Source organism: Acanthochromis polyacanthus, chromosome 1 (assembly GCF_021347895.1).
Source record: "Acanthochromis polyacanthus isolate Apoly-LR-REF ecotype Palm Island chromosome 1, KAUST_Apoly_ChrSc, whole genome shotgun sequence".
Classification (NCBI taxonomy): Eukaryota; Metazoa; Chordata; class Actinopteri; family Pomacentridae; genus Acanthochromis; species Acanthochromis polyacanthus.
The window spans coordinates 29,850,806-29,861,970 of record NC_067113.1 but is presented as its reverse complement, the minus strand read 5'-3'; the positions used below and the strand labels follow the sequence as shown (position 1 = coordinate 29,861,970).

The following is an 11,165-nucleotide window of genomic DNA, read 5'->3' as shown; positions in this document are numbered from 1 at the left end:
AGTGAATTAGGAGGACATCTGTGGTGGAGGCGTGGCCGCACGGCTCTCTAGTAAAGAGGATGGAGAGTCGGAGCAGTCAGCATGCAGCTTTCAGCGTCACGAGTATCAGATTAATTGACAGAACATGTGTCAGAGTGGATGGACGGAGATTATAAAGATACTCACAGCTCAGCTTCCAGAACACAGTCTGCCTGCAGAGGATTTCTTTTTTTTTTTTTTTTTACAGTTTAAATGAGTTAAATCTCTTGACGTGGCAGGAAAATCTCTTTTTTATTTTTACATTTAACCCTACTGTTGTCTTCATTCACGGGCACCAACAAATATAGTTTCCTTGTCTGAAAAAAAATCCAAAAATTCAGCAAAAACATTCCCAAATTTCTGAAAATCTGCAAAACCTTCAGGAAGAAGATTCCAATACTTCCTTAAAAGTTTCCCTGTAAAGTTTCACTTCAAAAAAAAAATTACAAGAAAATTCTTGTAAATATTTTTTAAAAATGAGTAAAAATCTTCCAAAAAATATCTAAAGTGATTACATATATATCAGTAAAACTTCTAATATGTTCTTTGAGAATTTTGGTTGATGTTTTTGTGAATGTTCTAAGAAACATTTTTAACATTTCTTTTTTTCCACCAAAAAATGTTCAAAGATTTCCCAAAAATGCTGGAAATGTGGACATCAGAAGATTCACTGTAAAAAAAAAAAAATTCCCCACATTTTCAAGGGTTAATTCAACATCTAAGCTTAAAAAAAACTCCTACAATTCTGAAAAAAAGTGACAGAAAAACAGTACATTGTGATAATTTTCCCATTAAACCCAACTTGACACGCTTGAATCATTACGATACAACCGGATGTTTTCACCAGTTAAAAAACTTTAATTTAGTCGTCATAAAACAACGCCGCTTTACAACCGTTTCTCACAATCAAAAGTATGGAAATAAGGCAGACTCATTCTGGAATGACAGAAAAACAAAACTGAAACACACCGACCTCTGTTGATATTATTACAACCAACTGTTAACCTGCTTTTTCTGATCCCCGTCATCGGCCCCAAAATGTGCCGCCATCTCTCAGCCTGAGCATCAGATCCACCTGCAGACACCTCAGAGGATTTATAGTTTACTTTTCTCTATTTGCACACATGCGTAACCTAATCTGTTCAGCATATGTATAGACCAATGTGGGTTAGAGCTGCTTTAACGATCAAAAATTAACAAAACACTGGACTTGAATTTCAAACTAAAATGATCATATTTGGTTCAAACTGTTGTCTGAACTTCCTAAAATGCAACAAAAGCACCTTCAACTAACAGATGCTCAAAAACAGATATCAGTGATGAAACATTAACAAACTTTAATGTCTTTCTTTTCTGGGCCCGAAGCAAAACACTAATTTTAACTAATAAAGGCTGACAAAAAAAAAAAAAAGTTTTTACATGCATTTTAGGACAGAAGTCTGTTTTGGGACATCTCTATCGTGCTTAGTAAAGTTAAAGGTGCTTTTAATTAGCGCTGCAACTAACGACGCGTCCACTAATCGTCTGAGAACGATACGTCATCAAAAGCGGAAATGAGCGCGCAGTGCAACAGAAATCACCGTCCGACCGGAGCGCGGAACACGGACGGACATCCGCGCTACATCGTGCATATATTATGTATTCACGATGCAGCGCGGATGTCGTCTGTGTTACGCGCTCCGGTCGGACGGTGATTTTTTTGCATTGCGCGCTCACTTCCGCTTTTGATGACGCATCGTGCTCAGATGATTAGTGGACGCGTCCTTAGTTGCAGCCCTACTTTTAATGCACAAGTAAAAGTCAAACAGGAAAGCCAATTGTTTTTTTTTAACCTTTTTTAACTACCTCACCCATCTGCTAATTACTTTAATAGTTGATTTACAGTTTAGCTTTTGAAGCACATTTGCCCACGATGTCATGTCTCCATAGATTTGCAGGACTTTAAACTGCAGTGACAGATGCATAAAATGGAATTAAAGAGGGATAAATTGAAAGATTACCCAAGAAAATAATCAGCAGAATAAGAGATAGCTGCAGCTCTAACACACATAAGCAAAAAGACTGCGAGGGAATTTGAGGGGCTTTTTTTTTTTTTTTTGAGGTGTAAACTCCAAATCTCAGCAGGGATTCTGATGCAGCAGCATTCAGAGAGAGGAGAAGCACACAACGAGGCTCCCACCAACATGTCTGACAGTAAAGCAACACAGCAGAGGGAGGGTTTTCCCTTTTGTACACACAAACAGCTTCTCATAAACACAAAACAGCCCAGCAGCTGCTGGTCTCCTCCTCTCACCGAGAAGCTGAAAACATCTCCGTGGCTTTTGTTCTCCTCACATCAGCTGGAAATAACTGACAAGTCGTGTGTAAAACTGTTGAATTTACACGTTAAACTGAGACTCCTGCCAGTCTGTAGTCTCTTGAGTCAATGACATCCAAAACAAACAAACAAAATCAGGGTAGAAAAAAAAAGTACTTGCGAGTAAGCAGTTCCGTTTCACACCAGAAACCGTGCTGACTGTGGAGGGAAGAAGTAGCTCTGTACAGTATACATACATACATACTTACATACATGTACACACACGTGAGCTCTGCCGTGAGCAGGCACAGTGAAACATTAACGCTCAGAAGTCCACGTGTCCTGATTGAAGAGGGAGCAGCCTGCTTACACTTTAATGCATCCAACCAGTTACCGTCTTAATGGTGCTGGAGCAGAGACGAGGAAGTCGGGGCGAGGCTGCGTTCAAGAGCTTCTAACCATCAGATCTCGATGTGCGAATCGCATAACGAGCCCTGCTCAGAAGGAAAGCGCCCCAGTTTCACTGTTTGATGATTATTGCTCATCTATGATTAATCAATGAGGAGTGAAACGACTAGAATCAAAACGAAGAAAAGCTCGAAATTCTCCTGAGCCGACGGTACCTGAAGGTATCCACCAAGCTAATGCCCTCTATAAGGCAAGTCTCATTCACAATGACCCTCCACCTCTAAATAAACGTACTCTATACAATCACTTCAGACGATTCTATACAGATTTTTCTTTGCAATCTGTACGACTGTTAATCTCCAGGGTTAAACAGAACAGAAATTACCACATAAAATAAAAAAAGGGACAGTTCTTGTAGTGAAAATGAATGGGTTGTCGTCACGCTGGGCTCAGGATTTAGAAGACGAGAGTCTTATCATGCCAGGAAACAGACTTTTCCCTTGGTAGACAAACTCATCATTCAAATTAAAAGAGCATCTGGCTGATCGTGTTCTGCTTTATTCCTGATTTCAGGTCTTCTATAAACTCGTTCTTCCTGGATCCATTTCAAACTTGCTAATATGGCACTTCAATTCTGTTCAAATTCATCTGCATGGTTGCTTTTTAGATGTAAATTCTGTACAATTCTTCTAAAAAAGTGAGTTGTTATCGATCTAAATCTCGCTGTGCAGCTGCCTTCTAGTAAAAGATCACCGTATTGAAATCAGGGCTTGACTTTTGGCAAAAACTCCACATTGATCTAAAGTAACTGAACTAAAAGCTCCATCTCTTCCTTCTCGTGTAAAAAAACAAAAAAAAAGAAGACTTCTGGTGGAATGAATGCAAACACACAGTAGCTGTTTTCATGTTTAGTTGTCAGAGTCAGCAGATAAAACGTGGAGCTCGTCCGTCACTGCAGCAACTCGTCCCCCCCCGTTTTCAATTTTCAAGTCATAAGACATCCCTGGTCCACCTCAGTCCACGACAAGACATTTAACTCCACAACGTCTGAAGTCTCTGCTTCGGCTTCTTTCCCCTCCTGTACACCCGCCTGAGATCCTAGTGGTGGTGACCGACGGACAGCACCAGAGGAATGAGGCAGCCCAGCACCAGCGCTCCCACCTCCACTTTGCTCAGTCCCTTCCCTCCATTCCCGCCTGCAGGAGCGTGGCTGTGGCCGCCGCCGCCCACCTCGGGCAGCACGTGGACGGTGGCCACGTAGAGGAAGGTGCCGGCCGAGAAGAGCATGGCGACACCGGTGGCGTTGACGTCCGACAGAGCCTCTTTGCTGCTCTGCAAGGGGAAAAAAACGGGATGAAAACTGACCCGACGAGGAAAAAGATCCTTCCATGTGGCTCAAATGTTGAAAGGAATCCGTTACCGCATCATTTAATTTGGATTTTAGACAGTTGATAAAGTGTCTTATGTCAACATGTCTGGTAAAATGCTATTCTGAAGACAGTCCCTGCTTTATATTTTACTGAGCTGGTTCCTTTCACTGTTTAAAAAAGATTAAGAGGATAACATCTGCTTGCCTCAGGCTGGATGCTCTTAAAATCACAAGATCTTTTGTCAGACAAGTAACAAGGTTTTTCCTGGTTTAGAACGAGTCTTTGGGGTGTGATAAAGCACAACAATAAGAACGAGTCTGTGTTGTGTTTCTTGACACAAATCTAAGCATTTTCCTGTCATCTCTGACCATTTGACAAACAAAAACGTCTATTATGCTTGAGTAAATGACACACCAGTGAAAAAACTGGTTGAAAAATGCATATATTGGTTTTTAGTTCAATTCCTATTATTTTGGTGTTGGTTAAACCTCTTTAAGTAGGAGGCAAAAATGTCTCAGATACGATGCTTTTCACCTAAGAGAGAATCTGTTTGCTCTAAAAGGCCAAATATCAGTCAAAAATGAACATTTTTTTGGTAAGAATCATGACAGATATTTGACACTAAAATACAATGACATTTACCTGACTGAGGCCTAGAAACGTGAGCATGGCGAGGACGGGAGCCGCCAAGGCGAAGACCAGCAGGTGTTTGCGGATGCGATTCCTCTCGAGACCAGCATGCATCAGGAACGACACCAGGCCGAACGCTGCTGGAGCCTGAGGAATGACAATTCAGATTCTCACTCACAGTTTACTGCAGCAGCTGCAGATTATTCACTCATAAATGTGTTAATTATTTTTGCTGAACAATTTGTTAGTTCTTGGTTGACTGCAGATTATAATAGTGGTGGTGTGGAGGTATGCTTGTTTTTCATTCCCATTTCCCTTTTTTTCTGTTTTTTTAAAAAATATAAACGACCATTTAAAAGTTTTACACATCTTCTCATTCAATGCTTTTTATTTATTTGTATTATTTTCTACACTGACCATTAATAGTGAAGAATAACACACTTCTGTTTATAACATAATTCCATACGTGTTCTTTTATAGATTTGATGTCTTCAGTATTAATCTACAATGAATAAAATGATTAAACAAAAACACTGAATAAGAAGTTCTGTTCAAATTTTTGGACTGATAGTGTATTTGTTATTATTTCATGAGGTTGAGGGGCAACTTGCTGTTCAGGAAAAAAGGGGAAAAAACATGAACCTTGTGCATTGTACTGCAGTGTGTGGAATTCTGCAGATTTATGAATAAAAATCGGCTTAAAAATTTTCCAAAATGACTTTTTTTGGTCTAAAATCTTACATTTAGATTCAGAGTATTGATCAATTAAGACAGGGAAAGAAAAAATATGAATAAGACATCAGCAGAAGTTATGTTTAACTGTTTTTTTTTTTAAATTGGTCATCAAAAAGTCATTTTTCTCAGTTTCTGTTCCGCTGCTGCCACCTAAAAAGATACGCAGTCCAAAAAGAGGTTTAAGACCTATGTTCAGTCTTAAATCCAAATAAAAACAAAAACACAATAAAGAAGCAGGTGTCTGCATGTGATTAAAATTCTGATTTGTGAAGAAGCATTTATGATCTGCTTGTCTCTATGCACTCACAACTACACAATATTTAATTCCCTGTGAAGCTGACTTTTAGAACTAAATAATAATAATAAAAAGTTTCATTTCACCTTGAAGAATGTACTGATTGTTACTCTATCCAGCTGTGGAGTCTCACCACAGTGGAAAGATAATCACCAAAACCCAAATCTGTCTGTCTTCAACTGTATTTAGTGAATCAGATAGGAGCTGCAAAAACCAATTAGCACCCCTTATATAACAAATTAATGATGAGTTAGCATCCACTGCCAAACCTCCAAAGCCTCAGCTCGAATCATGAACACACGGCTGTTTTTTAAGTACGCAGGTTAAATTAAACACCATAAAAAACTCCACGCGACTCCACAGTAGAAGACATGATGCAGTGTCACCTTATGGAGCATGATGGCTACGAAGACGATGAGCTGAACGCTGGTCTGAGAAGTCGAGGCAGCAGCTCCTAACGCCACACCGTCAGCTGGAGACAGAAAAAAAAGAGAGAACATTGAGTTAGGACAGTAAAATTAAACGATTAACTAAGAAAATGATCATCAGAATAAAAGATAGCTGCAGCTCTAACACACATGTGGAAAAGGACTGCGAGGGAATTTGAAGTTTTTTTTGAGGTGTAAACTCCAAATCTCAGCAGGGATTCTGCAGCAGCGTTCAGAGAGAGGAGAAGCACATAACGAGGCTCCCACCAACATGTCTGACAGTAAAGCAACACAGCAGAGGGAGGGGTTTCCTTTTTGTACACACAAACAGCTTCTCATAAACACAAAACAGTCGAGCAGCTGCTGGTCTCTTCCTCTCACAGAGAAGCTAAAAACATCTCCGTGGCTTTTGTTCTCCTGCTCAAACAATTCTCATGATAGATGGATGGATGCTTTATTGATTCTTCAGCAGGGAAATTTGCAGATTTACAGCAAACAACTCAAAAAAAAAATAGTCCAAAAAAAGAGCAGCACACAATGCACAGATAAAAAGAAACTTTCTCCTTTAAGAGAAGAAATATAAATGTGTACAGTATTAAATATAACAGCAATTATTTAATTTCTTAATCAACCTATGCACTTAGGTGTAGCAGAAATGATATTTTTAGATTCTGAGCTGCAAAATGCTTGCACAACATTACATAAAATGTCAATTTTGCAAAACAGAACGAGCGAGAGGACCATCCATCATCTATCACAGCAGTGATTTGCACGCATACGATTGATTTCGACATTAAACCATAATTAGAAGACATGAAAAAAAACCTACCTGCAGCGTGAACCACAAGACCCAGCGTGGTGGTGATTTTGGAGGAAGTCACTCTTGCTGACTCTGGATCTAAAACAGACCAGAAAACACCAGTCAGTCAACGAGAAAATAGAGTGAAGACATTAGAAATGACAGAACAGATTCTACACACTGAGATAGAAATGTGTAGCATCACATGTTGGCAGACTTTGTAAACAGTTTGCAGAGAATTAGCTGCAATGCTGGTGCATCTGGGAAAACCAGATCTGCAGTTGAGCCATCCGGGGTCTAATTTAACGAATTTTCTTCCATCTCTGGGGGCTGAGCAGTAGATGAAGCTGCTGCACGGCCTCATCCTGTCTAAAAACTGACCTTCAGTGTTGTGAACATGAGAGCTGCCTATCTGGTCCACCAGCAGCATGAAGACGAAGCCCAGGACCAGAGACACTCCGATGCAGGCGTGGAGCTGCTCATGACTGTGTTCGTGTTTCCCAGCGGCGCTCAGAGCTGCTTCTGCTTCGCTCTTCACCTCGGCCGCATCCACAACTCCAACCTGACCGTGGCTGTGATGTCCACCTGCAGCATGAAAGGTCAGGAGGGAAGAAAAGAACAAACACGGACTGTTAAATGACACAAAAACCTTTACAGATCACAACCAAACGGATATAAACAAAAAGTCATGACATTGCTTGACACAGAGCCCAACACAAATCGACTTAGTATGCAAATAATCACAAGACAAACACATGAGTTTGTCTGTTACATAAGAGAAATAGACGTCACTTGGTCGTACTTTACCACTTTCTGAACTTTGCTCTGTTTGAACACGATTCAAACTGTTAAAAACTACCCAGGCAGCCGTACATGCTGCATATTATCTGTCTTGATTTCCCTCTAATGTATTCCAGCCTGGGTCTGCACAAAGGCATCTCAAGCTCTGACAAAAATCCAGAATATTATTGTAAACAGCAGGAAATGAAGGATGGGAAACAGCAGCTGGACTCAAACCAGGGAAAATGAAAATTCATGGTCTGTACATTCAATAAAACCTGAAAAAAAAAGCAGCAAACTCCTGCCAAAAGCAGAAAAGCACCAACTGTTCATTGTTTGCCATTTGTGGAATATCTAAACAGGGCAACACTGAGAGCTGCCTTCAGTCCTACACGCGTATTATCTGGCATCAGAAAATGGATCTTCAGACTGAAACCTGGACATCAGTGCACTTGATCAACAGGATGTGCAGTTTTAAGTGTTTTATTATTAGTTCCTAATGTATACTGCTAATGTCTGCCAGGAAAGCAGTTCTGATGGAATTAAAATGTGAGCCGAATAGATCCACCAATTAATCAATTAGTTGAGAGAAATTTAATCTGTAAAAATAGACAGTCGGACGTTTAATCCAATTATCATCTAAGAGAGTCAGATGGTCTCTGCTTCCAGTGTGTTGATTTGCTGCTTTTCTATTCATATAAACCAGTAAGTTCAATTAATGTCAATATTTTTGCCAATATTTTTAACAAGGTTCACATCACTCGATTTAACTGCAAACTGAATATCTTTGGGTTTTGGATGTCTGTCAAACTAAACAAGCAGTTTGAAGACGTCACCTTGTTGTTGTTGTGATTTACTGCTCTTCAATAGACAATAAGATTCATTAAAATAATCAGCATAATAAAATATGAAAATAATTCTTAGTTCCAGGCTTGTTTCAGAGAGCATCATTGCTGAAGGATTTACAGTTTACATCTCTCTTGAATATTTGATCTACAAACTGTTAGAAAGTGTGCCCGACAGTACACGAACCAAAAACGCTCAGATCAATATCATATCAGTTAAATTTACAGAAATAAATCAAAGGATAAAGTTGCAAAGCAACACACTTCAAACAGAGAACAATTGACTTACTTATTTGAGAATTAAAAAATTAACCGACAGACGACTCTGTTTAGCTCCTACTTTTGTATTGTTTTGTACTTCATTTAGTATAGCTCTCTGGACAATCTTGGGTACAGACTTTCAGAGGGAAAAAATAAAACACTGAGATTGAAGAAATCGCCTTTTTTGCTTTGTAAAACTGAGATTCAACTGGGATCATTCCTCACTAAATTAAATGAACCACCACAAACAAATGTCACGATTAAATGATTCAAAATCAAAACTGCGATGTGAAACAATGCAATTAGCAAACTGAAAAGGCTGCAATTTAGAATATACTACACAGCATTTCTAATTCAGGGTTTAAACTGTCATGCCAATGTTTGTCAATTGTGTAACAGTCACTCCATTGAATTTAACAAATCTATTACAACTAGACAATAATTAATCCATTATCCCAAGTCAAGACTTCGGAAATGTCATACTTTGTCTCCATAACAGTCCAGAACCCAAAGATAATCAGCTTATTATCAAGTGTGAGACCAAGAAAAGCAACAAATACTCCCATACGAGAAGCTAGACACAAAAACTACTTGACATTCTAACTTTAAAATGATTCTTAATTGACTTATTTTTGCAGCTCTATGGGAGGACAGGGCTGCGAACAGTAATTATTTTCATTGTCGATTAACCTGTTGATCATGTTTTCTATTTACTGATTTTATGTTTGTCTATGATATGGGAAAAATGATGAAAAATGTTCATCTGTGGTTCCCAAAGCTCAAGAAAACGTAATAAATGCCTTGTTTTTCTCACAACTGAAAAATATTCAGTTTACTGTCATAGAGGAACAAGGAAACAAAACTAAATAAACAGACACACATTTAGGAAGCTGGAATCAGACAATTTAGACTTTTCCCCACTTAAAACTGACAGAGACAACCCTAATACTTGACATATTGTCCATTAATCCTTGCAGCTCTGTTGCACTTTACCTTCAAGTATTTCTTCATAAAGTGCATGGACCCCTTCAGGAATGATAACAGCCAGTGCAGTCCCACAGAGCAGCCCAGCTCCCAACACTGTGATCAGCTTCAGCTTCTCCTGCACAAACACAATCACACAAAAACCTTCAGCACAACACAGACTCAGTGCCTCTACCTACAGTTGATGATCTGATATCACAGAGCTCAGGATGTGATTAAAGGTATCAACACAGAGGATCTTTTTCATGGTAGGAATCTGGAAATGTGCTAAAACCAAAGTGAATCTTTAGAAAACTTACCTCAGAGAAGTTGACAGCTAAAGGTATCGTCCCGGCCACGTAACATCCCACCAACATCGCCAGAGACAGCAGGCTGATCGAGCTAAAATCGTCCATGACTGCACTTTTCTCTTCGGCTAATATACTAGCTAGCTAAACCATCAAATCCACCTACACTTTTAGCAGCGACTTTTATTTGAGCTCGACGGGTGAACTAACATTCCCAGAAATATATCCACTGGTTGTCTGTTAATTTAACAACCGCTACGAGTTTCTGTGGTCTCAAACGGAGCCAAACATCCACGTTAACCTGCTCCGAGACGCTGCAGCCGCCGGCCTCAATAATATTAGCTTCAGCTAAGCTAACTAGCTCCGGCTAACTAGCCCCGGTTCTCAGGCTTCATAAACACAGAAACCCGGTTCGTAAACATTCCAGTGAAGACATCCAACACCCAGCATCGTTTCTTCCGCATTCAGCGGTCAAAATTACTACTGCAGCTTCCCCAACAAGGTGAGCGGCGAGCTAGCAGGCTAAAGGACCATCCTCTTGTTTGGTGCCGATAGAAGCGCTTCCGGGTCAGAGATCAGCTGCTCAGGTAGAAGCTGCCACGTATCTGCGGGGCTGCTGGAGGAAACGGAGCCGGCAGAGGCGGTGATAAGATCCGGACACACCGAGGGGGGACTAGAAAGTGATCCGGAATGCAGTCCACAAAATTAATCATGCTCATGTGTTTGCATTACTTTACCTCCTTTGTGTTCCACATTTTATCAGTTAAAACAGTTTTAAAGGACCAATGAACTCCTATGATGCCATTTTCTACTTACCAAAAAGCAACTGCATCAATTGCGACTGAAATGTTATTAACCCTGGTGTTGTCCTATGAAAAAAACATTTCCTCATTTTCAACATTTTTGGAAAATTTTTGAACATTTTTTGGTGGAAAAAATGTTTCAAAAAACGTATTTTTAAGAATATTCAGAAAAAAATCAACCAAAATCCAGTCAATTTTGCTGGATTTTGGCTGATTTTTTGTGAAT

At 39.7% G+C, this 11,165-nt stretch overlaps 1 protein-coding gene across 1 annotated transcript; it reads right to left on the bottom strand.

Moving 5' to 3' along the window:
* Window positions 1–853: 853 nt before the first annotated feature.
* slc39a9 (solute carrier family 39 member 9) lies at window positions 854–10,851 on the bottom strand. The gene is made up of 7 exons (XM_022219231.2): window positions 10,149–10,851; window positions 9,859–9,967; window positions 7,361–7,564; window positions 7,010–7,078; window positions 6,139–6,224; window positions 4,735–4,869; window positions 854–4,054 (listed from the first exon to the last, which is right to left on the bottom strand). Exons 1-7 carry the CDS (start codon window positions 10,242–10,244, stop codon window positions 3,821–3,823), a joined length of 933 nt encoding a protein of 310 aa, XP_022074923.1. The 5' UTR covers window positions 10,245–10,851; the 3' UTR covers window positions 854–3,820.
* Window positions 10,852–11,165: the final 314 nt, after the last annotated feature.

Bases quoted from the DNA above. Each gene is read 5' to 3' on its own strand.
- slc39a9 (XM_022219231.2), bottom strand. From the start codon at position 10,244: ATGGACGATTTTAGCTCGATCAGCCTGCTGTCTCTGGCGATGTTGGTG. The intron at 9,968-10,148 runs GTAAGTTTTCTA...GTGTTTGTGCAG, and splicing joins TAGCTGTCAACTTCTCTGAG to GAGAAGCTGAAGCTGATCAC. The intron at 6,225-7,009 runs GTAGGTTTTTTT...TTCTGTCTCCAG, and splicing joins TCTTGTGGTTCACGCTGCAG to CTGACGGTGTGGCGTTAGGA.